Source organism: Bombus huntii, chromosome 12, assembly GCF_024542735.1.
Source record: "Bombus huntii isolate Logan2020A chromosome 12, iyBomHunt1.1, whole genome shotgun sequence".
Classification (NCBI taxonomy): Eukaryota; Metazoa; Arthropoda; class Insecta; order Hymenoptera; family Apidae; genus Bombus; species Bombus huntii.
This window is the reverse complement of record NC_066249.1, coordinates 10,470,158-10,496,420: the sequence shown is the minus strand read 5'-3', so window position 1 is coordinate 10,496,420 and position 26,263 is coordinate 10,470,158. Positions and strand designations below refer to the sequence as shown.

At 38.1% G+C, this 26,263-nt stretch overlaps 1 protein-coding gene across 7 annotated transcripts in view; it reads left to right on the top strand.

Annotated features, from left to right (window-relative positions):
* The window catches only part of LOC126872193 (pikachurin-like), a 263,775-nt gene that overhangs the window by 50,415 nt on the left and 187,097 nt on the right, over positions 1-26,263 (top strand). For all 7 annotated transcript variants that reach the window (XM_050631848.1, XM_050631847.1, XM_050631842.1 and 4 more), the window contains one exon: positions 25,891-26,007. In XM_050631848.1, coding sequence (XP_050487805.1) covers positions 25,891-26,007 — 117 coding nt within the window. The remainder of the gene's footprint in view (positions 1-25,890; positions 26,008-26,263) is intronic.

Below are 26,263 nucleotides of genomic sequence, written 5' to 3'. Positions count from 1 at the left end.
TACTTTACGTTCTCCGTAGTTAAAATTTCCTATCCAGCATTCTTTCATTCTTCAAATATGTGTTTCTTCAGTTGTTGAAATATTTGAAGATCCAGTTTTTTAATCTTTTAAGCAAAGCCATACTTGTATTTTTAAGTAAAGCACATTTATAATCGAGACTGAATACTAGGAGTAATGTAAGTACATACGAGCCGGAGCAAAGCACATATATCCTGGATTTGGAGCGTTAGTAACCAAAGATTTGAGCTCGCGTGCAGTTGGGATATATTAGTTTAGATATGAAATTAGAACTGCTGTAGCGGGAATAGCATGGATTTGAAACAGAAACATGCCAGGGAAATACGATAGCAATTCTGTAAGAAATACTTGGGTACTACGAAATATTTGACTTTGTGGCACGTTGAGGAGGTGGATCGCTTAATAATACATCAGCTTTTGTAAAATTAAAGAGAGCAAGGGTAAAATAAGACAGATACGTCGAGAAACTGAATGATTTTAAAGGGAGCTTTTGTAATTAAATATACAATAGAATGTCATTCCGTTTGTGGTTTTTACTACGCTACAGTGACGTTTGCCTGCAAAGAGAAACAAAACGGATGACATTCAAGACTGAGTTCTATATCACGACGGTAGTATCTAAAATGTTTCTAAAAGACACGTCACGAAAAATTCAAGCATGTCCAGTCATTTAAGAAAATCGTATTTTTTATTCAGCACAATCTGGAAGTTCCCATGAATAGCATCTAAATTCGTATATAAAATGAGGAGGAATGTTAAATCACGTTCATTTGGCACATTAGATCGAAAAGCCAAGAGAAGCTCGACGAGTTTTTTAACGTCGCGTCGTTTAAGAATTACGATCGTTAAAGGAACGCCATAAAGGGATGAAAATTCCGAGGCAATTATATCTCAACGGTAACAAGGTTCCATTCGAAATTTAATTGGCTTTTCGAATTTACTTAAGATGAAATAACCAACGAAGGAAAACGTGCTTGCTCTTTTATTTTCTTTAAACACGGCCGTCGTTGGATCGATACTCGGTCAAAGACTCTTTTCTTCCTTTCTTTCTGTTTCTTTTCTTTACCCTTTTCTTTCTTTTTAATTTCATTAAGAACTCCGCGCATGTAAATGATTTCTCATCGATGGTGAAAGTACTCTTGACAATTTTTACAGATTCTTTTTAATAATATTGCTTGGCTACCTATCCGCGGCATAAATTCATTCGATATTCTGGTTTGCTATGAGTAAATGTAATCGACATAGTTTTCTTATCGCCATATTGCAATCTTTATTCTATAAAATGAATCATTCATCGATTCTACAAGCATTCTACAGCTCTTGCATAATAATTTATCAAACAGTAATGGTAATGAATTTAGAAATTACAAACTTCTACAAATAGCTTCTACAAATTAAATGACGAATATTATTAGTACGTCTTACAAAATAATTGTTGTGTATTACGAATCAATTGATTGAAGAAAGTTTGTTTATGATTTATAGATATAATAACGTATAATAAAAACTGAATGTTGAAATGTAATGTAATTTTTGTTTTAATAAAACTCTATTTTTTAGAAAATCGAGTTATTCGTTCTAATTTAATTTTCTTCTGAGTGTACTTCCCACTTATTCTTTCACGAAGAGAAATACTTTCTCAGCTGCAGAGTGTTTCGAAATTAATAAAAGTAACTTAAAACACCGTAAAGAAATTTTTACGCTAAAGGAGAAAACAATTTCTTACCTAATTCAAAATGAAGATACGGTACTTAAACACCGAAAGCAACCCCCTTTAGTCGTTTTATTGAACGTATTAATGAAACCCTTCTCGTTGAAATAAACTTATTCTTTTATCAAACAATAATTAATATGTGAGGAAACAGTAACGAGAGAAAGATGTTTGTTCCCGCTTTTCGAAGCAGAAGCATCGCAGTTCTCCTTGATGGATCAATATCCGGTTAAGCGACTAGTTTTGTTTCCTTTCCTAGTTACGATATACATATAATACACAATAATATATTCTTTCCTTTTGTTAGTTCGAACATTCGTCCATTTGTTAGTTTCTCGTTAATTTATGATCCGATGGTTGTAATAACGTAGACACAAGTTAAACAATACCACTCGTTTCATTTGGAAACGTATTTGCCCAATACGATTGTCGAGAACATTAAATTATTCAGAACGTATCGTTCGTATTTATATCGTTCGATGCAAATACACTCGAAATTATTTTTTCCGTTGTCAAAATATGGTCCTTCTATTTGATTGATAACCGAGAGCAAATGTTTGCCCCATGTCTGTGTTTTAACAAGTCATAAAAATGAGCGTCCTTATGAAAGGATATTGGACAGCGTAAATAGTACTACAGTCATATTATACAGTTTGCGATTATCCTTTTCGAAGAATCATAAATATATTTGAGTTCATACTTGCAAACATTTATAATTTTTCTATTCCCGTAGAATTCTAAGCTTATCGCCGATGGTTTGAAACTTTGAACTTGCAAAAATATCTGGGAATATCACAGTTTATTTATTGCTAGGTTAAATTTATAGAAAATCAAAACGCTGGAAGGCGCACGGAATGCATACGATACACGCAAGAAAATACTCGAAATATTCAAGATAAAGCGTAACACATGTAAAAGCGGACAAGACGTGATTTCGTTTGGAAAAATAAGAAAAAGATATAGAATAAAGTCTTTTCATTCTCGGCATAGTTTTCAAGAAAATCGAGTTTGAAAATGTATTAACTGTATTTGAGTCAGTTCATTCCGGGTTGGACAGGTCTAAATAATCGACAGTGGGTCATTGCACGTGTAAAAATAAATGAAAAATGTAAAATAAAATTTTTTCGCTAGTCTCTTTGTTTCCGAGATAAATAAATTTAAAAGTTTACCATACGAATGCACAAGGTTGATTCTTAACCAAACATGTCCAAACTCTATTTTCTTAAAAATAAAGCCTTAAATCGAATAATCTTATTCTACATTTTCACTTACTTTTACACGTAGAACGACTTCCAACCATTTCGATTATATATCCCTGTCCTGATTATATATTCGAAATAAACCAAGTTCAAGCATACTTGATAAATTTGCAAACTCGATTTCCTCGAAAACAAATTCCAGGATGAAAACATGTTTTTCTACATCTTTCCACAAACAACCATATCGTGCTCGTTTTTACATGTCGCTAGAGCGGATCCTGTATACTAAAACTCAAACGATGAAGCAAATCTCTATCTAAGTTCTATTTGTTAAAAATACGAATGTGCACAAATGTTCACAGTCGCGCGAATTTTGCAGTCTCGCTGAGATACTTCCGCGCGAACGATTTCCGGTCTCCCGAAGCTTGCACGGTTCGCCGGCCAGCGGGTCCGCTCCGTCGACAATTTCCCCCGACCCATAATTAAAATAAACGGTTAATTAGCCGTGCAAACTGAAAGGCGTCTCGTGCGCGTGCATGCGCGATCTTCTTGTAAAGTCGGGACCCATTCGTCGCGCCGGCTCCCGGGACGTCTCGCCTCTCCAGACGAGCTTCAACTAGACTTTTTAAAGCACGGCCCGCTCACTACCCTCCTGGTCGAACGTCAAAAGAGCAGAGGCCATTTTGTGCGTCACCGGCGCGTGTTCCCGTTACGCTGTAATCGTCCTCGCACTTGTTGAACCTCGTCAACCGAATTTGATACAACCTCTCGGTGAATCGATGCTTTTCTCTGCTCGTCTTCAAAAGACTGTATTTTTTTCTTTTTAATAAATTTAGATTAGGCTGTTCGGTAATTATTGCTTTCTTCGAGTATCGTATTTATAATTTAAGATGTTGATGATAGTTTGATAATTTGATGTTGTTTTTGTAGGTTTTGGAATGAGTTTTCAGAAAGGAAATTTGGAGATTAGATTTGCTGAAGTTCTTTTAATTCGCGTTCTTTTAATTGGTTAATTTTAATGGAGTTTCGAGGGAGAAACGAGTAATTTCTCGTGTTGTCTCAACATTGCCAAATATAAGTGTCCATTACGAATGGAAACCAGTACGTTCGTTGGAAAATCAGAGTTGGAAACTGTTGTTTAGAAATGAAGAAATCACATGCGGTATAAACAGAACTATGAATGAACTGCGTGTTTAATATTAAAAGGGCTGTGTTATAAGTATACGAAGATTTAAACGCTGCGAGCAAGTAACGAGAAAGAATTTATTCATCAGTCATAAATATTCTAACCACCCTTCTCCTCCTCCTATATCGATTTATGTTAAGCGAAGATTAAACGATGATTTCGTCGATTGTTCACACTTTTTCTACGCAGAAAGCTTCTTCTGTGTGCGAGGTACACTCGTTATTCATCGAGAGTGCAGCTTCTCGACGACACGTTCAGTGCAAACAGCCTTATCCGTCTCATTTTCACGTTCAACAGCCGACAGTCGCGTCTATTCGCCGTTCAGGGAAAAGGAATCGACCTATTCATCGTTTCATCGGTCGGCTGGATTTTCCACGAGACAGATCGCATCGCGTGAAACGTTTCGCCACGTTCCATGCCATCGTACGGGAAATTTGCGCACGCACGTGCGTGCGTTGCACATGCGGGATACGCGACTCGATGAGAATCGATCGGGAACAACGCGTGGAATGATATTCCGGCTGACGAATAATAGCTGGCAGTTGTTGGCTGAATTCCAGACTAGTCTTTGACTCGGATGTAGCTGAAAAAAAAGCTAAAGATACATATTATACTTTTGGTTGACATATGATACTTGTAGTCGATATTGTATTTTTAAAATATATATAGTTCTTTCCCCTCTTTTCTGTTACGGATGGTATCCATAGTTTTTCACTATGGATGTGGTCCATATTCGAAGCTTTTATCATCTTTCATCAGGACCCTATAGGAATTTTTGGAACAAATCAAATTCAAATCTGGTTCATCAAGATTTTCAGTTCTTTATAGGCCCCACGTGAAAGATAAACGTCCAGTTGCAACGGCTAAGTGGCTATACATGCCTTTATTCTTTCTATCAACTTCCATATATGTATACGTTATTTTCGTAGTGTCAAATTTTTGTGGGCATAGCAAGTATAAGTGATCAACACATTCTCAAATCCCTATTGGCTACATCCCTCTTTCCATCAATATCTAAATTTCTTAACCAATAAGGTACTCATGTAACTTTAAGAAAACGCGTCCTTAAAGTAGATCTTCGCCCAAATCCATACAAATAGATCGTCGACTATGAAAAGGGATTTGTATTAAACATCAAACAGATTACCTCGTAAAGATCTTACAGGTATTCTCATTTTTATTCAATATTGTAATTCATATTCTGTGTTTCAACTCATTCATCAAAATCTGTTATATACTACGATAATTCATTTCATAGAATTCATCTGCTTTAATTAACTTTAAAATAGAAGGTCATCTAGAAATTGCCATTAGTGCACAAGGGAATCCCCGAAGCTCTCAAGAAATTAAATAGAAATTATAGCCGATAAATGAGGCGATATACCACATATATCTATGCATATTGGTTAATAAAAATTGTTTGCACTGGAGACTACATAATTTTTCCAAGCAATGAATTTATAAGGCGCAATGAAATTGTGATATTTGAATATTATGTATATTAACGCAATACCGTGTTTTTTGAAGAATATTTACGTTATTTGTCAGTGGAATATCAATAACAGATGGTTGACAATAGCGAGAAAAATATTTTCAGGCATTGATGGTAGTGGTTGATGCGGTTGCGTGACTAATTCGCATACGTGTCGACCAATGAGCTTTCGCGATCGAAACGGTTATTTTTGCATGCGTTGGTAAACCGAGTAATTGACAGATCGATAAATTGTCACGTAATCAAAGCGTTTATGTTTACAAACAGGAAATGGTAGTATCTGCTGGTTTCAGATAATTTTTGCCTGTTCCAGAAGTAGTTTCTTAGAATAGATTCTTATCTAATTATAGAGTCTTATAAGCTTTTTACGAATAATAATATACATACATACATACATACATACATACGAGTATAATACAAGTCATACAGAAGTAAAACTGATCGATTCTGTGCTCACTGTATACAATAATTATAACTTCCTAACTCACGTATGAACTATATGACAATAATAGTCTGATACTAAAATTTATAAAAATTCGTAAAATATGGCAACGAGCTGTCTGATCTAACATATATAATATGATATGACGTACATATAACTTAACCCTTCGCGTATGGATTGTAGTTTTAGTATATCAATTAAAATTCCTATGCATTTTACTCCTACATATAGCGCAGCCTGTGATTCAAAGCTTAACCTTCATTTAAAAAAATTGTGAATCATCTGATTTGTTGTAGCAATCTACGATACTTTGAAATCAGGACAATCTCCTAACTCTGATGTGTCTGACAGTGACAGGATAATACTACTTCTCATGAGACAAACAAAAAAAGCAATTCTGAATTCTATATCTCTCGAAATTAAATTCGAAACTAAGTAAATGGTGAGTTAAACTCTCCCGAATTTCGCGTGAACTATACTATATTTCACTAATGAAATAATCAACTTAGGGTAACTAACTATATTTACATCAATGTCAAACAATAACAGATTTCATAGAACAAAAGATCGCCACGACGAAAGGTTAAATCAATATTATTGATTTTGTTCCAAGTCCATAAATCCACGTAACCGTTATCTCTTAAAACTACACGAAGTCACAAAGAGAGTCTCGAAATGAATTTTCGACGTTAGATTAATATTTTTTGAGGGTTCGTTTGATCATACGGCGGTTTTATCCTCCGTTTGCACAAATTTCAGAACAAATCCTGGCAGTAGATCCGTTTGGTCCGGCCAGCCGTTAATCGCCACACGCCTTCGGAGATCCGGGATTAACGATCTGAGGTTCTAAAACAAACATTCCGACCGGTGGCTGTGTCAGCAGTTGGTATGTGTGTGACGATTGGAACCGCGTCTGACTTGCAACCTCTCCGTCAGGATTTTCTCTCGGTCATCCCTGCTGGACATCCGGAATTCCTGTTCTCAAAGTTGAATTCAAATCTCCTTTCCAGCTTATTTATTATAGACCCATGTAATCTGCTTGCAATAATTCTGTTTGCCGCGCTCTCCTTCGCCCTCTTGAATTTTTAAAATCGTACTTCCTTGTTTTCCTGCTGGATCGAATCGAATTTTCATCGAGATTCTCGCTTTTGAGAATTCTCGTACACGTTGCGCAATAGTATTTTTCGAGCTTACAAGCTTCCCGTCTTAATTCGCGGTAAAATTCTTCGGACGAATTTTTGACAAAATTCAGTGAAGTACGACATTTTGTATAGTCATTGAGGAAGTTTTGTCGTTTCTTCTATAATAGAAAGGCAATATACACCGAATTTTATATGAAAATGCGTGTATTGTAATATAGAAAATATTCACATTTTTCAGAGTAGAGCACCTGTTACAATATTTAATTTTTCTTGAAAGAAACCTTCGTTTACCATTTCGTAGTAGTGTTAATAAGATTATAAATTTGCATCAAACGCATACAGAGGAATTATTTTCACGATTACGACGATGAATAACTTTTCCGTCGTCCATTGTTTGTCTTTTTTCCTGCCATAAAAAGACGAAAGAGAACATCTTCTAAATCTTGGTTACCTAACAAATAATCGATAAGTAGAAAATTGTACTTGAGATTGCTATATCGAAGAACGAAGTAACAAGAGAATCTGACAAACAATTTGCCACTAGCTTGAAAAAGCAATTAAAAACAACACACAATGTGCTTTCTTACTTACCTACTTATTTATCCAACCTTGTTCTAGTTACGATTCGCAACGAACGTAGCTGATGGAAAGCTGATTATAAAAAGCGCATGAAAGTACAGACCTAAATTCGGAAATTTTGTGCTTTCGTCGCGTAAGCTGATTACAGGAAAGGGGAAGGGAGGGGAAACGAAGCCGAAATTTCGTGCGAGGCTTCGCTGTTTAACCACTGATCGATATGTTCCGTTTGCAATACGGCAGTCGATCGGTTTCGCTAAGAAAGAAAAAAGACCGAATTCACCAGCTCTGCTAATTCTATACCGCGTCTTGAGAAAAACGTCGAATTTATAATTGCGACTAATCGACGACGTTCACGAAGGAATACGGAGTTCCCGGATTTCGTCCGATTTCGAAATCGGACGATACTACTCGTTTGAGTGGTAGACGACGTGTCCGAGAGTGGCGCGTTGCTATAGAAACCCACTCCCTCGTTGTGGCGTGGGTGGCGGTGGGCGTCAGGGGTTCTCAAAACGGTGACTACCCGTGAACCATGGCCAGGTGAAATCTGACATCGCAAAACGATCGGTAAAAATGCGGAAACGGGGCGATGAAAGGGAGCAGAAGAATGCTGGACGATAGTCGAAAATGACAAAGGGGGAGTAATGAAAGGAAAAAGGTTGAAAAAGAAAATAAAATCGTATCGCCCTAGCAGAGAGATTGTAGAGGGAAGAAATACTTGGGATTTTTTTTTCGTCAACGAACAATATGATTCGTGAAAAGATTCGTAGAAATCATACGACAGCGTTGAAATATATCGTCGAAGATAGTGTATGCGGGGGATGAGATGTACTGGATGTACACGGAGAATCGTACGATGGTACACGGATGTAACGCTTTAACGTGGAGGCCATTGAACCTCAAAATGTACCTCCGGTGTATCTTGATAAATCAGATTTTCTGCGCTTGTTTTTATTCCTCCCGTTAGTTTCCCAGAGGTTGATTCGTATCGGGGACACGGCATCCGAAATAACGGTTTTAATGTCCGATGAAGTATTTAACACCGTGGGCTTTGGTATTTGGATGTTTTACAAATTTTATTGCAATCGTAAATGTGTCATAAATTATTTTCATTCTGATAATATTTCTTTCAGCGATAATTGATTCGTAAGAAGCAGATACAGTCAACCACAGAATTATCTTTTCAACAATGATTACACGAAGGTTGCCAAGTGTAATTCTATATGAAATTACAAAAATGCTACACCACTATAATTTTCTTTTTTTACAAAATGTATATTTCATAAAGGTATTCTATACAACGCGAGTCTTAAGTATATAGTTAGTGTTTATAATTGTCTATTTTTAACACTTATATCTCATTATCCTACTAATGAAATTTCAAAACGTTTTATTTTACATTTATAATATACGTATAAAAGATTACTACATGTAATAAAACTGTTGATGTTATTCGATGTGTAAACAGAGAAAACTCGTGGATAAATTGTAAGGCAGAAAATATATATAAATAGAAGTGTAATTATAAGTAAGAATACAATTTGAGCTGGTCCAGATCCGCACGCTAGCTGTGTTACCCAATAACTGAAAAACCCCGAAGCCAACGTCGCCTGTCTACTGTTTATGGTCTGTCTTCGTCGCAGTATTTTGTCTACACGCTGTCGATGGCTTCAGTGCTTGAGAAAACTAAAAGCACCAGATGTAGAGTTTTCTTAAAAGTGGTGACCACTTCAACAATAACTGTTCAAATGTATATTCATGTACATTCGTGAATAATTGTACCAATATATAGAACGAGGGGCCACGTCTTTTTAATCCAGTATTCTTCGATCCGTAATCCCACCGTGGAGATTCAAACTTCGATCGAACCACCTCAGAACATACCGTCGTCCGTAACTTTAATACTCGAGAGATATGGAACGCGGTGTGTAAGTCACGTATGTACGTTCGAGCAGCCGTAAGAAGTAGGACGAACTAGTCAAATATCTGATGGAAGCTACAGTAAGACGTTCCCCCGAATTCAATGTCCCTTCGTCATCATGGATTTTCTTCGAGCGACGCAATTCCGCGATGAGCGCGCGGGATGAGAAAAAGAAAGAGGAAGGCGAGACGGTTCGAACGTCTATTCCCGTAAAATCCATTCAAAAATATCGGCCCGTGTTCCCTCGATCTTCTTCCTGAAAAATCTGTTACGATGTAATGGGGATACGATAATCCCTCTTTTTCATCCCTCGAAGTTCGACTTATTTGTCCGGTGGATAACACACAGTGAGCGTTATGTCTGTCGAACAATCGGATTCGACGGTGACGAGAAGGAAGTTCCTTCGACGATTTCCTTGTGAAGCCATTGCCAGGCAATCCAGATGGGACAGGGTACGGGACGTGCTCGTTCGGATCGTCGACTTATTGTTGGGGTGGCGTTTGACCCTGAGGCAACTTTGTGTACCGCGATAAACCCCCGGAGATGGAAATCGGAACCCGTATTTACGGATGCCCGGTCGCGACGCGAATTTGTTCCCTCGTAAAGAGGATCGACTTTACCGTATATACATGCAAACATACGTCGACTGTCCTCCGGCACCCGTGTTTGTTTCCTCATTTTGGTCGCTTTCGTTCCTTTTCCTCTCTTTACTGTCTCCTTTTTTATTTATTTTCCTTTGTTTCATGGATTTTTAATTTACGAATGATAGATAGGATTTATTTGAAGATTCTTAGAGACGGATTTATTGTGATTAGTAGGTAATTGTTATTATGAATTTTTCTCAGATAATAAATTAAAAATATGCAACGGGAGTAATTTTAATTAGAGAGGCGAATTTTTTAAGACTACAAGGATATTACTATCTTTAATTTGTTTGAGAACATAAATTAATTTTCTTGAAAGCACAATCGTTTTCTCTTTTACTATGTCATGATTATTGAAACAAACTATAAGGAGAATAAATTAAAAAACGTGCAGTAACGTTACGAATATACAGAATTAATTTTCTTGAAAGCAAAGCTTTATATGGGCAAATATTATTCCATATTTTCGGCTTATATTTTTACGTAGAATCGTTTTCTCTTTTACTACATCGTGATTATTGAAACAAACTATATCTCAAAATATTATATTAATATAACAGTGATCTTTCACTCGTAACGAAATGTTCAATAGATCGAGGAGAAGAAATCAACATTTCAATTAATGTTTACTGTCATCTTGCTGAAAAAAAAAATCATATTAATCGATAGATTTCTATTTCTTTTTCGTACCAAGAACGGTATTTGTTCTAAATTTAATATATAAATATTTGGTGGAAATTTCATGAATATAATGTAATATTTCTGATTACATCTATTTTAATTGATTATCGTCAAGGACACTATGAAGTTTCTCAACAATCCAATAATTGGATATTAAACTTAATTAGCAATATAACGTCTAGTTTGCAATGTGGCAAACGTAATCACACATGATTTAAGCGAACTGAAGTATTCCGCTTGTGAGATTAATGATTCCAAAGAGTCGTAAAATTTATCGTTGGTCCGTATTTTAATGTTTTTGATTTTTTACATTCGAAATGGGCCAGAATGCACGATGCGACAATGATTTAACTTGAACGCGGAAAATTATGGGGAATATAAATTCTGTGGTCGTTTCAGAAAATAGACAAGAGAATTTGTCGCCGACTCGATTCACGTCGATACAGTTGTACACGGGTTTGATTCGTCACGAAGTTAACCCATCTAAAAGATTGAAAGTTCTTTCCTGCTGCCACCTTTTTGAATCACCAATCTCGCTACTTAAAGTTCAACTTCAATTATTTTCAATCGGAACGTCTTTCTTCGTTTTTAGCCTTTTTTTCGTTACCACCGACTAACGATCTTTTTATGGTTGAATTCACAATATCGTTTGATTCACAATATTTACGCTTTGTTAGGTAACCTGTGAGAAAACAGCGGAAGGGGCGAATTATGATATTAATTTTTCAAATGGAATAAAATGATTTTTTGCATGTAGTTATTTCTTACATCTCAGGCACGAAAAAATTTATTTTACATTTACACAAGAACACAACTTAGTGTTCAACATTTACGTAGCATCGTAATTTAACATTTTGCATTTGCATAACAACACAGTAACTAACTACTAAACCTCAGAAGTTACATGTTACATAATTGCATTTAAATATAATTACAAGTTTACGTCGACAAAACAGAATTGATGGAACGTAATTAAGCCTTTGACGATGCGCCATCGCTATCAGTGGCATGAAATGTTGAGTAATAAAGATGTATGCGTGTTTTTGTTGCTAAGACTATTAATCAGATTCCTGCCTAGGACGTCTCATTACGAGTTAGGCGACATAGCTAGAGCAGCTTTGTACGCGTTTACACGCGTGTCACTAGGCTAATGTGGGTTAATCAGCACATCCATTGCACATCCTGCCATGCTTCGGTATTGGCTGTTCGGCTTCTCGTCTGTCATTTAAACTCGCCTCTCAATTGACTGATTGACTGATTGACTGACTCTATAGCTATATAGATATCTTTCATTTAAAACGATCGATTTATTTCTTTTAAAATGTTATCGATTTTATGAGAATTAGAAGAATTATATGTTGTGTATAGTATATTAATCTTAGAATTGCTATAATACATGTATGATAACATAAACTTAGAAATTTTATTCAGTTACATGTACATATATACAGGGTAGTTGGTAACTGGTACAAGCGGAAAGGGTGTGATTCTACGCGAAAAAAGAAGTCGAAAAAATAGAATAAAAATTTTTTTATTTTTTTTTTTAATTTTTCCATCGAGACAACGATCTACAGTGAGATCCGTTATAACGAGACGTGATAAAGTGCACGCGTATCGAGCGAAAATTCAAAGTCGATTTTCTCGAAAACAAAGCCTCAAACGAAAAATTTTTATTCTATATTTTCGACTTCTTTTTCCTCTCGCGCACTATTTTTCGCTCTTCCTCGCTAAGTCTGTAAGGGCTTCTTTGTATGGTGACGTTAGGGTCACGTATTTCTAACTGGCCCGTACTTACGCGAGTACGCGGGAAACCCGTAATGAACGAATCTTTGAATTTTTCGAGAACAGAAATTAATCGATCTTTGTCGTTATCAACTACATCAGTGTCTCGTTAATGTTGACCGCATCTTCCGCGGTTTTACTACAGGCGTTAAGCATTTTTGTCTTACAAATATCGACGCTGTTTCGTGTAATATTCACGTCAAAACCTTGGCTTAAAATTTCACGACCAATCATGATATCGTATTTTAGGTAGTTATCAGCAAGGACATGAAAAGTTATCTCCAACGTAAAACCATTAATACATACAGTGGACAAGATCTGACATGTACTTTTAACACAAGTATTCCCTATGCCTCGCATTACTACCACATCAGTCGTTCGTTTGCCAGAAAATTTCGAGGCTGTAGATTCTTTAATTAATGAGCATTCGGCTCCAGAATTGAAGTAAAATGGGAACGACTCACCCAAATGACTTAAACTACCAACTGGAGACTCCACCACGCAGGAGTCAACTGGATGTTCGTTCTTGAGGTCGGGTTTTCTATCCTGCAGTAGCGGACAGTCAGGTGCGATATGGTCCTCCGCATGACACTTGAAGCAAACCACCTTGGACGATGTGGCTGGTCGGCTTCTTTTCTGGCGTCGTGTATCCTTCTGCTGTTCACTACGCATCCTCTTGCAGCACTCCATTATTTTATGACCGTGGGTACCACAGTAAAGGCACCTCACCTGGTGGGCCGATAGCTTGCGTCGTTTGGCTTCGGGTTCCGCCGGTGAATTTCCTGGCGAAGATGTCGGCCCCTCCTCGTAGCGGAAGGGTCTCATTTCGTTCCAAAATTGGTCCTCCGTCTTGATGTCGCTCGTTAGAGCCATTCGTTTTAAACGTTGGTTGCGCATGCTTGCCAGGAAGAGAATGATGGCGATAAGTATTTCGTCCTTCGTAGAATGTCGCCACCTCGTCTTCAGGAGGGAATAGAGACGATAGTAATAAGTCCCTAGAGATTCGTTCTTCCCCTGTGGTTCCCCGGCTACCACTATTAACGCCGAGGCCGTTGTCTCTTCACTGCCGAACTGCGCAAGGAATCGTTCCTTAACGATTGGCCAGGTAATCTCTTCGTCTTCCATCGTTTGCGTAAGCCAATGTGCTGCAGAACCCTCTAAAGCTTCATTTAAGGCAGAGTATAACGCGCTGCCTCGTAGAGGTTTTTCATTCACAAGCCGACTAACAGCCGAACACCACGCAACTGGATCGGCACCTGCGACGTCTGGGTTAAAACGTGGTAATGCTAATTTCGTAGATTCCGTACTCGACCTTTGCATTAGCGTCTGAATTAGCTCGCGCATGATGGCGACCTGCCCTTGCAGCTTTTGAAGCTGTCCTGATCCTACTTCTAATGTCGGGTTTAGAGTAGGAGCAGGGTTGTGGGCGTCAAATGAATCTTCACGGGGATGAGCCATTGATGCGGTACACACAGGTGTGGTTTATTACAATAATAGAGTTGATACAGCCTTGACAATTGATCGCAGCAATTATGCACTCGCGACACTAGTGACGATGGCCTCAGGTTCGGTAACGAATCCGCGGTTAACGGGATGATAGATGAACGTTCTCGCAAAATCTAAGTCTGACTCCTTGTTGGCAAAACGTAAAAATCACTGATCGTAAAGTCGTTACTCTTTAGTCGATGAGATCGCGAGAGAGAATGAATTTCCCGTCCCGATGATGCCACAGAGGAAAACTATATTGGGGTGTGTCTAAGGGCACGGAATCATCGGATTCGTCAGGGATAGCCTTCGTTCGGAAAGTAAGGGAAATTGGCGTTGCTGCTAATTGGTCAATCTCCATATCGGTGGTTAGAAAAAGATGATAGCCACCCTCGAGGGAAAGTTGCTGGTGGGAGACGTCGTTCGTTGAGAAATAGGTCTTCTCTATCTTCTCGTAGTTGGGACAAAGACTGTTTGTCTGTTTGAAGGACTTTAGTTAGCTAAATCTTAAGATTTATGACGGGTCCTCGGGCTAGCTGAACATGTACTGCGGAGACGCATCGACATCTGGCAATCATCTTACTCGAAGAATAGGGTCTGCGTGTGGCGGGCCACGGGACAGAGACCGTTGGAATGTTTACTGTCGCGTGCCGCCATAAATATTTCTTTTAAGGAGACCTATAGAATTACTCCATACCTCTGCCAGACAAAGCGTTCATCCCGTGACCGCAGCCTCGACCGGCGACTGGCTGTCGCCTAGAGCTCAAGCTCACTATCACAAGTCTCGAACAATTACAATCGAATTGAATAACTACCATTGTTTAATTACAGCTATGGTAGACTCTAGATTACAATGTTGCGGGATTATCCAAAATTCCAAAGGCTCCGGTGTTCTTTCATCTCCGACATATACAGGGTGGTTCAGTAGAGGATGCGCTAACCACTAGTACATCAACTGACAAACACTACACCATACCCAAAAGAACAGCACAAGAAATTAGAAACATAATCGAGAAAACAAAAAATAATAAAGCACCAGGAATCGACCTAATCAATGGCAAAATCTTGAAAAACCTTCCGCCAAAAGCGATAAGACAAATCACAATAATATTTAACGCAATACTAAGAATTCAATACTTTCCTAAAATTTGGAAACTGGCACAGATCATAATGGTACCTAAACCAGGCAAAGATTCACATCAAACTACATCATACAAACCAATTTCATTACTTCCTGTGTTCTCTAAAATACTAGAGAAAGTAATTTACGACCGCATAAAACCAATAATAGAAAAGGAAAAATTAATACCGGATCACCAATTCGGATTCAGAAACAAACACTCCACTATAGAGCAAATGCACAGACTGGTCAATGAAATAATACTAGCACTAGAAAACAAACAATACTGCACAGCTCTCATTATGGACATCGAGAAAGCATTTGACAAAATAAACCAAGAAAGCCTACTTCAATCAATCAGAAAACAATTCCCGGAGCAGATATACCATTTAATTAAATCTTACTTAAGCAGCAGAACCTTCGTAGTAAAAATTAAAGACACATACTCTGAAGTTAAAGACATCAAGGCAGGGGTTCCGCAAGGAAGCGTCTTAGGACCAATTCTATACACACTATACACGGCCAACATACCAACAACTACAAATAGCAAGATACTGACATTTGCGGATGACACAGCTGTACTAGTCAGGCACACTGACCCTGCAACAGCAGTCACATTACTACAAGAATATATCACAAAAATAGAAAAATGGCTTTAAGTTAAACAAATTAAAGCAAACCCCGATAAATACAACCACATTACATTCACACTGCGAAAACAGATACCACCAAACATTGTACTAAACGGCACACACATAATACAAACAAGGCAAGTCAAATACCTAGGACTCCACTTAGATACACGACTCACATGGAAACAGCATATTAAAGCAACAATAGACAAAATACAGATGGCAAGGAGACAAATGTACTGGCTAACAAGTCGAAAATCCAAACTAAGCATAGAAAACAAACTAAAAATATATAAAATGGTCATAAAACCAATCTGGACGTACGGAATAGCACTATGGGGAACAGCAGCAATGAGCCATATAACCAAAATAGAGGCAGTGCAAACTAAAATTCTTAGAATTAGTCATAGTCAAGGAGGAGATTAGCAGATGTGCAAGAAGGTACAGAGAAAGAATAGCAACGCACCCGAACCGGCTGGCAGGGGGAACGGTCGGCACATCAAGCATAAAAAGAAGATTAAAAAGGAAACACCCAACAGATCTCACAAAGGACATAACCTAACAAACATAATGATGGTACCCCACTGGGGGTAGCCACCCACATGTTATATTATTATACCGCTGTAATATTTTACCAAATGTCCTACTGGACAAATTGTAAAATTTAAATAAATAAATAAAAAAAAAGATATACAAGGTGGTTGGTAACTGGTGGTACAAGCGGAAAGGGCGTGATTCTACGCGAAAAAAGAAGTCGAAAATATAGAATAAAAATTTTTCGTTTGAGGCTTTGTTTTCGAGAAAATCGACTTTGAATTTTCGCTCGGTACGCGTGCACTTTATCACGTCTCGTTATAACGGATCTCACTGTAGATCGTTGTCTCGACCGAAAAATTTAAAAAGAAAAAAAAGGAATTAAACAAATTTCATTCTATATTTTCGACTTCTTTTTTCGCGTAGAATCACACCCTTTCCGCTTGTACCGCCAGTTACCAACCACCCTGTATATCGCCAACACAATATTGTCAATATTTATTGACAAATTGCATTTTCGTTGAGAACCTTCACATATTCACAGTATTATTGTTTGTCTAAGAGCACCCCTAACTATTCTTATTAGCATTAAGCGCGCTAAATGTCACATGTAGTCATGTTTGTGAAAGCATAGATGAGTCAATTATTTAGAAATTATATGAATAATCTCAATGGAATTGATTCAGTTAAATCCCTGCATGTTCCATATACGAGTTGGAACTCGTGTATATTATTGCTGACGATTTCAAACTCTCTTGGATCGAATAATGAATGGGTTTGTGAAGCGCGACATGGACAATTTAGACCGGTACTAGCGATGGCTCTAGATGGTTAGCATCAGATATAGCTGACCCACCACTCGTGGGACGCGAAACTTTGAGATTCGATACATACGATTTCGGATTGTTGATAGCCGAAATGACCAATTCCAATCCCGTGGGGTTCGACGTAAACGACCATAATGTTGTTCAATCCTGCCGACTGCGAGTGAACATTGGAAACGCCATGGAAACCATTCTAAGCCTATAACAATTTGACGTAGATGAATTTTGAATATGTAGAAGTTGATTGAAAATAAATTTTTAGTGAAACTATATTATAAATAACTTTCATAACTACGTAGAATTGGAATTGATACTGTAATATCGTGGACAAAAGGGCCTAAAAGATATCGGGTAAACCATAAACAATGTCGCGAGAGCCGAGGCGTCGTCGGGTCCATCAATGTGTCGTCGGTCCTTCAATTGAATAGTTTCGTAGAAAAGGCCTATGTGACTATGGCCACGAATGTTTGCGGAACACGTGGGCCTAAGAAAAGACAAAGGGATGCTAGAACAGCCAGTGTCAGTGGAGAAGCCAGAGAGTGTGAATCGAGAAGTCAGAGAGTGCGAGTTGCGTTGTCGAGAGTGCGAGTGTTGCTAGTTTTTTTTTTTTTTTTTTTTATTTATTTGTTGAAATTACAATCAATTCTCGCGTTGAGAAGTGTTGCTAGTGTCACTCTAACTAGTGTTAGGGAAGTGAGGGCAGTAGACACAGTTTCCGATTGGATAATAAAAAAGTTGGTGGACCAGGAAGGGTTTTAGCCGCCCTCGTGAGACGCGAACGGAACATACCAAACGTGAGGAAAACTAACTTTCCGTGTTAACCTGTAGTAGACAATAAACGTAAAAGAAAACCTAAGACAAGAGATACTCGCTTGGTCTGGGGGACCTTAATTATGAAAATTCCAAGACCCCCGGTGGGTACTTATCATAGGACTATTGAGGGTACGCGCCAAGCATGTGCAGACATCTGGGCGCCATCCCGCCCGCGGTGTGTGGCCTGGTCTTTGATGTGAATTGACGTTACACTAGTCACACTTGTCGTGAAAGTGCGGTCCGCGTGAGAGAAAAAGAGAGCGTTGGATCTTTTTTTTTTTATTTTATTTATTAAAATTTACAATCAATTCTCGCATTGAGAATTTTCAGTAATTTTTTCTGGCCTGGCGCAGTGACATGGCAATTACTTATAATAAGTTAATACCTATTATAGATAAGTATATTTTATAGGTATGTATTATAAATAAGTAGATATAATTAATTTAGATAACTAATTGAATCTAGCGTTTAGGTCTAGCGGGTAGTGTCTCTTCAGCCTGCGGATCTGGTCCGACGTGTCAAGTAGTCCAGTAATTAGGGGGTTTCGATGTTTGTTGACTCTTTTGCTATATCTGTCGCTATATTTTGCTATTTCCTCTTTGACTGTTGGTATCTTGAGGTCGCGATCTATTAGTTCGTTGGTGATATACCAGGGTGCATTTATAATGGATCTTAGCGTTTTCGATTGGAAGTGTTGAAGTATTTCAATGTTGGAATTACTTGCTGTTCCCCATAGTTGGATTCCGTAGGTCCAGACAGGTTTTATTACGGTCTTATAGAGGGTAATTTTATTCTGTGTGTTTAGTTTGGAGCGTCGGCCCGTGAGCCAATAGAATTTTTTTAGTTTGTCCTTTAGTTACCTCGTTTTGTCTGTGATGTGGTTTTTCCAGGTTAGTCTCCTGTCCAGGGTCATGCCCAGGTATCTGACTGTGTCCTTGCTAGGAATTGTTGTATTGTTGATGGTGACGGGAGAGCAGGTTTGTTTTCGGAGCGTGAAGCTTACATGTGAGGAGCGCTGGATCTGTTTTGACGAGAGTTGCAAATTAACTATTGAGTTGTCTAGATTATTGTAATTAGTTCACGTTAAGCAACCATCGTTCTTCTGTTTAATCAACATCTGTACAATTCATTTATTGTAAATAAATCATCATCAATAATAATATTTTATTTCCGATATTACAATACGAATTTGACTGTATGAGACAATGCTGATATATTATTTTTATATTTCTGTTCCTAGTTCATTGACTAAATAGTTTACACAGATATTTTCTTAGTACAATTTGAATTTTCCAGTGGTATACGAAAAAAGTAAAATCTGTTATATGTAACCTAAACGCGTAAAAAAGTGATAGAAGCTAACAGATTGAAAATATTGAAAAACAATAGCTGATACAACGGTCGAGAAGCAGATCTGATCAAGTTCGGTGCCCAGACATTGTACTGGCATACCATCAAAAGCCTTTGACGTCTTTGCAAGTTTCGTGGTTTTCAAAGGTTTCGTTAGATACCATGACATCCAAGGACTCCATGGTTTCCAAAGATCTCTGAGAATACTACGACATCTGTAAACTCCGATAGGTTCCATACTATCTAAATATCTTAGAATGTTTTGAGGTTATCCGCAAGTTTAGATTAAATCAGGGGTATTTGTCAATCTGAAACAATTCAGATGGTGTTCGATGTGATCTTAGGAAGATTATTGAAGGAGCCTGAATCCTGTAGAATCCCCTAAAGCCTCTTGGATTCCTCAGAACCTTCTAAGACTTTCAAATGTTCTCATAAGGAACCTCTTAATGTCTTTCAGCACCCTAAAACTTGCTCAGGCTTCCGGATACTCTGCAACCCACCGACGTCCTCAGAATTTCTGAAACCTTCCGAGTGCTTCGAGACGCTATGCGGTGTCCAACAAGTTGATGCATGTGTACCAGGGAGTTGTCTCCATCTATTCCTTTTTCGGACGTCTAAATTCTTCGTACTTAAGATCGTGTACTACCCCTGGAGATCAGCTTTTAATTAAGTTTCTTGAGAACTGTAAAACGTTATAGTTAAATGTTGCTGTAAAATGTTCTAACGTAACGTTGTACTTAAATGTTGTAGTAAAATGTTATAACTAAATGTCATAGTATAAACATACGCTTTTCTACGTCTCAAAAATGCATGAAACACGCCATGCATTAGGTATACCTATTATTCGTAACAGAAATTCAGCGCGCAAAACTGTTGAGTTTATCTCGAAATAGAGAGAGGAAATGCATGGATGAATGTATAATAGAAATATATTGAAATAAGTATAAGTACAGTATATGTTAGTCCAGATCCGCACGCTAGCAGCATTACTCTACAATAGAGCTTCAAAGCCATGGGTCTTTATATATGCATATGCGTATTTATATAATTACGAAAACTGGCCCGTCTATACCCCGCTACACCATCTGTGCAAGGTATGTTCCTAGAAAAGGATATGAGGCTGAGGGGCCCTTCAAATTGATTTAGAGCTAAACAATACTCAATGTCTTCGAAGACTAAGAAAACTAAACACTAGAAAAGATGTAGAGTTTTCCTGGAAATGAGAATCACTTCAACAATCAAACGTTTTATTTAGATAAATTTTGTAAATGTCGGTTACAGTCATTATTACAAGCAAAAAGGTCGAACCTTCCTCTATCAAGGTTTTCATTAAACCTAGCAACCTATCACTATCTACCAAATTCAAATTCTTCGACTACCTCGTTTATTTTTCTTGTCATGTACACATTCTAACGTCACATCCTACAACATCCTGCAATTCCACCATCAACTTTTGTCTTTGCTTAAAGCATTTCCCTAGTTTCCTCATTTCCTACGTCGTCGGAACAAAAACATTTGCTACGCGTGGTGTTCGCTGGCGTAATCGAGGCCGCGGTGGAATGCGGGTCACGAATGCATACGCGAGCGGAACTTTCGCGGCGTACACGGAATCTCTCGCACGTGGGAATAATAGAAGCACTTGGCACGAGTGACGCCGCCGCTGACGTTAATTATCCTAATGAATGAGAAGCCCCACAATCGCGCGCCACGAAATTGTCGCTCGCGAAACGGAATCAGTGTCTAGTTTTCTTCTCTGTTAGATTCTTCCAGACGGTGATTCTCTGGTTGCGTTCGTTCTAAAGTCGTCTCGTCCTAGCCGGTCATTTTGTATTGTTTCGTTTCCTGCTCGCGACATGGCCCAGTTCTGTCTTCGGTAATTCTGGGTGTTTCTGTATTCGCGGAGAGGAAAAACGAGAGATTCGGATCAGGGACGAGGGAATGAGTAACGCGATGCGAAACGACGATACCGGAGGTGGAAATGTTTGAATGTGCGGGACAATGCAGTGGAGAAGAATAGCGTGACACGACGGTGACCGAAATTTAAGGGAGTAATCTCTGAAAATGCAGCCGGCAGAAAGCGTAAAAGCGTAAAAGTAATCACATATTTTCTTGGTTTTTTTTTTGTTAGAAAAATGAGGCTGCACCGCCTGAGCGTCTGACGCCGCTACGAAATCGTTTTTGCCATCATGCGGCTTATATACTCGTCTCTTATACTATCTGCCAACGGCTTCTTAACACGAAAATGCGATCCACGTAGCTGGATTTTAATATAGAACGGTGGATTAGAAAGCGGCGCCGAAATGTTTGAAGCGACGCATGAGTAACAGCGAAACGTGCATATCATTTTGATACTTTTAAGACGGTTCTATTATGGTTAACGAGATTTTTTCGTACACGAAGGAACAATACCGAGGTTACGAAACTCCTTTCCTTCTGAATTACATATTTATATTACTCATGTGAAAAATTGTAGTGAATTTTTCAAATGAGAGTCTCGTATGAAAACTGCGATAGTTTTATAGTAATTAGATAGTAGAAAGTAACGTAAAATAAATTAAATGGCAGAGGAACGTCGACATATTATTGTATAGTCTTGTAACAGTAGGCTCTCGCTTATCCAAATCCTGTCTAATCGAAGGGGTTTTGAACTTTACCACGACTTCATCCTGTTTGAAATTTTAACACAAAGAATACGAAAGTGTAAATAGTCAGGAATTGTGAGAGCAGTTAGTCAAACTTTCGACCGATTTCGACCGAATTAAATCTAAATACATGTGTAATATTACGTTATAAAAATGTTTTCCACGATTTTATTATGCGATTTACTGACGAACACTAATAGACCTTTCCGTATTATACGAGTTTTCGATTATTCGAGATAGGACGCAGACATCATGGTGGATAATCGAGGCTCTATCGCACTCACAATTTCTCTTTTAGATTTGTAGAAATCATTTCATCAAAACCTTCTTCTCTGTGAGAAGGTTAATCATTTTGTCGGAATATCACAGATGGGTTGTCCATATGTATGCAACCTCATTTTGTTATAAACACGAGTAATGAAAAACAGCCGAAATAAAAATTCGTTTCACCTTTTGAATATTATAGTTACATTACATTTTGGTTACTTTTAAATATTTGCTTTGCGAATTTCAGACAGTTCTACACACTTTCTCATAAATACGTAAACACCCGCAGTCTAATTATACCTGTATTATTCACAATTTTTCCCGTGAATTTTCATCTCCAAAGTTGTGTTGGAAAACAAACCAGAAAATAGCACCACGTCGAGATATCATGATCTTGCCTGCCTTCTATAATATCGCTCATAAATTTTCATAAATTATCCTAAGCACGCTGTTTAGCTTGAATTTTAATTAAGATCAGGTAAGTTCGGAAATGGCCTTCAGCATTAATCAACAATCAATGCAATTTCTACGCACGTGTATATTAATTTTAATCACAGCAGGTAGGTAAATGTTAAATTATTTGCACGATCACGCCACAGGATATCGTAAATAATGGTAGGCGATGCGACCACTATGGAACGATGCGTTCGTTCGTTTGAGACGACGCGATGGAAGGTTTCGCTCGGGTTTATCGTTATTTATTATGCGAACAACGCGAAAGATGCGCGGCACAGCTTTCCCCAGGAGGGGGCACGAAAAGTTATTCTAACGTCGAGCCATAAAAACGCAAAAGGGGATGCGAGAAAGGGGGCTGGCGAGGGTTTGTTCGCCACGGAGTTAGCGAATCATCCATTTTTCTTCACTTCGCGAATTTATGGTGCATTTACGTGGCTGAGACTTTTTGAATAAATCCACCTGGCTACGTTGCTTATAGAAACTATGTGCAACGTTCCTGATCCGCGGAAACAATGCTTTCGACGTGTAAACAGAATTTTTGTGAATCGTGTCGGATGTTCGGAATGCGTACGAAAATCACCAGAAATTCAGGCGCGTAATTTTATTTTGACGCTGTACGGTTTTGCCAAGGTTCAAAGGGAATTGTAGAGGGATTATGGATTAACAAGTTGAGAAATATCGTTATCTTTTCTTTGGTCTATAGTTCTCTCGGTTTAATTTGCGTCAGGTTGATTTTACATCGAAAGAATTAATTCCTTAACGCACGAAGTTTCGCTCGATTTTCCAGTAAAATGAACAAATTTTGTCAATGTATCGAAAAACTATTTTATATATGAAAATATTTGTACGGACTATTTATATGTCGTATAATAACTTATACAAAATCAACGAACAAATATTTTTAACTCCTAAATAATATAGGTTAAACTCTACAAGAAGACTCTAAAAATATTGAAACCATCCTCGCAACCCGTTTACTCAATTTCTTCACCATCTCTTAAAATAGAAATCACCTTCTCAGAAACTAAAGTGTGCAAAATCGCCGGCTTAGAAAACAACCTAACTCCTACAACTGTCCCTTGTATATCCATGCTATATCCAGTTCACGTTAATCCTATTCTTCAGCTACGATTCCTTGGAATTGAATTTAGGGAGGGTCTACAATTCACGGTCGGTGTACGTAGCATACGTGCACGAAGTACACGCGAGGGAAAATCGAGGGCTTTCCAAAGGTGGTCATCGTATCGCCAGTGGAAAAGGCTGAGGGCAATAAGGTTCGAACAGGTCGTACTGTAAGAGGATATATATAGTCGGGGATAGGAATAAGTGGGCAGCTAGTAGAAATACATAGCAATGAAGTTTCGTTAAAAATAACTTGTTTAGGTACATCTAAAGGTAAATATGAATTTCAGTTATTACCACACTTGTTTGCATACGCCTAAACGTAAATATGAACTTCGATAAGTTTGCTAAATAACCTATGTACTATAAGGATATATAATAAATAGACTGAAGATTTCTATGTATTTATAATAAATTTAAAGACGAAAAAGTGTCTAGGATGTATATAATACTAGGATGTATATACGATAGTATAAAAAACGTCCAAACTGGAGGGCTCGTTATAATTTGTCGTATGCTAAACAAATTCCATTACGTATGTTCCATTTTCTTAGTTCTGCTCTTAACAATACGAAGTTGCATAAAAACCCGCAATCCAATAGCAAATAAAGCTTAAGTGTAGAACACTGCTACTAGTTCGAGTAAATTTCATTGGTACCTACCTTTCACTTTTTTCTGTCTACGACCGTAGAGAAGGCCAGGAAATTGTAATCCTGCAGGAAGTTCGCGGTTAGACGTGAATTATTCTGGCGGTCGTCGCTGTCGATCGACCGTCGAGTCGTCGCGTAGCTGTTGGAAAATCCTTAAAGCGCAGAGCGAGAGCAACGACGCTGAGCCAGCGTTTCGATGAGGGGACAGAATAATTCAAAGGTAAATGAAGCGCTTTCTCGTCGGCCCGCGCACCGCTAGAGAAAATACGACGCTGGCAATCGCCGAGATTTATCTTCCCTCGGCGAAATATCCTCCGTTTAGCCTGCGACTTAATAAATTCGAGATGGCTCGCTCGATGTAATTATTACGACCTTTCTTCGTGGGCGTTTTCGTTGATTGTTCGAGGACTTTTCGTGGACCTTCCATGGTGTCTCTTCGTACATTATTAGTTAGGGATTGTGATATTTATTGTTTGGTAATTTATGCTTTGTCGAACGTTAAACGTGCAAGTACGTGTATGTTATTTCGATATTGTTATCGAATCTATGTATCTATCGTTGCATGGTTAAATCGTTGATCTATTATGGAAGGGAATATTTATTGCCGAAGCTCGTTGAGAAATTAATCGATTCATTGCGTTATAATATATGTTGTAACTATACTTCGTTATAATTAGATATTTGCACATTTATAGAAAATTCAACTATGCAGAAACATAAAGAGCGCACATATATTCAAAATATATAAAATATTTAAAGTAAAGCATTCATTATATATTTTATAATATTTGGCAAGTGGAACAGATCTCTATCTAACGTCCATTTCTTTGATAACATTCGTAAAACTACGCGTGCATAAATATCCGTCGTCTAATCGTGATCACTTAAACCAGTCGTGATAAAATATTAAATATATTGAGACCGCGAAGTGTTAAGAAACGACACGATCAACAGCTTCGTTGTTAGCCTAACCTCTATTGATACTGCACGTGTCAAAACAAAAGTATGTTATCACGACGGAATCACAGAAGAAAATTCCATTTTTATGGTAAAATGTTCTTCCTTCTAAAGTCGTCGAAAATGGAACCTATCTTAAACTCGCGACGTCGAATATCCTTCGAACACGATCATTCGTTTGTTTCTTCTTCGCATTCTGGATACAAATAAGTCTCTCATCATGACAATCCTTTTTGCATTTCAGGAAGATGCGGTCACGGGTCTCCGTGCGAGCAGCTCTGCTACGAACTTCACGATGGGATGTACGAGTGCGATTGCAAGGACGGCTACATTCTTCATAAAAATGGATACAGCTGCGCCGGTGAGTTGATCCCGAAACTTACCCCCTGCATATCCTTCCTCGCGATCCTCACGCGTCTCCCCCGATTTCCCCGTAGACGAATCTGTTTATTCGATTCCTTGACTTCGGTGAATTTTGCCTCGTGAGTTCTCTAGGAAATTGCTTCACGTAACTTGCCTGGATTTTCCGATTTTGAAAGAAATATAGGAGACTGATTTTAGAAAATGTTCGTTTCGTCACGCGTATTTCTTTCTCTGTTTTATGTAAAAAGTATTCA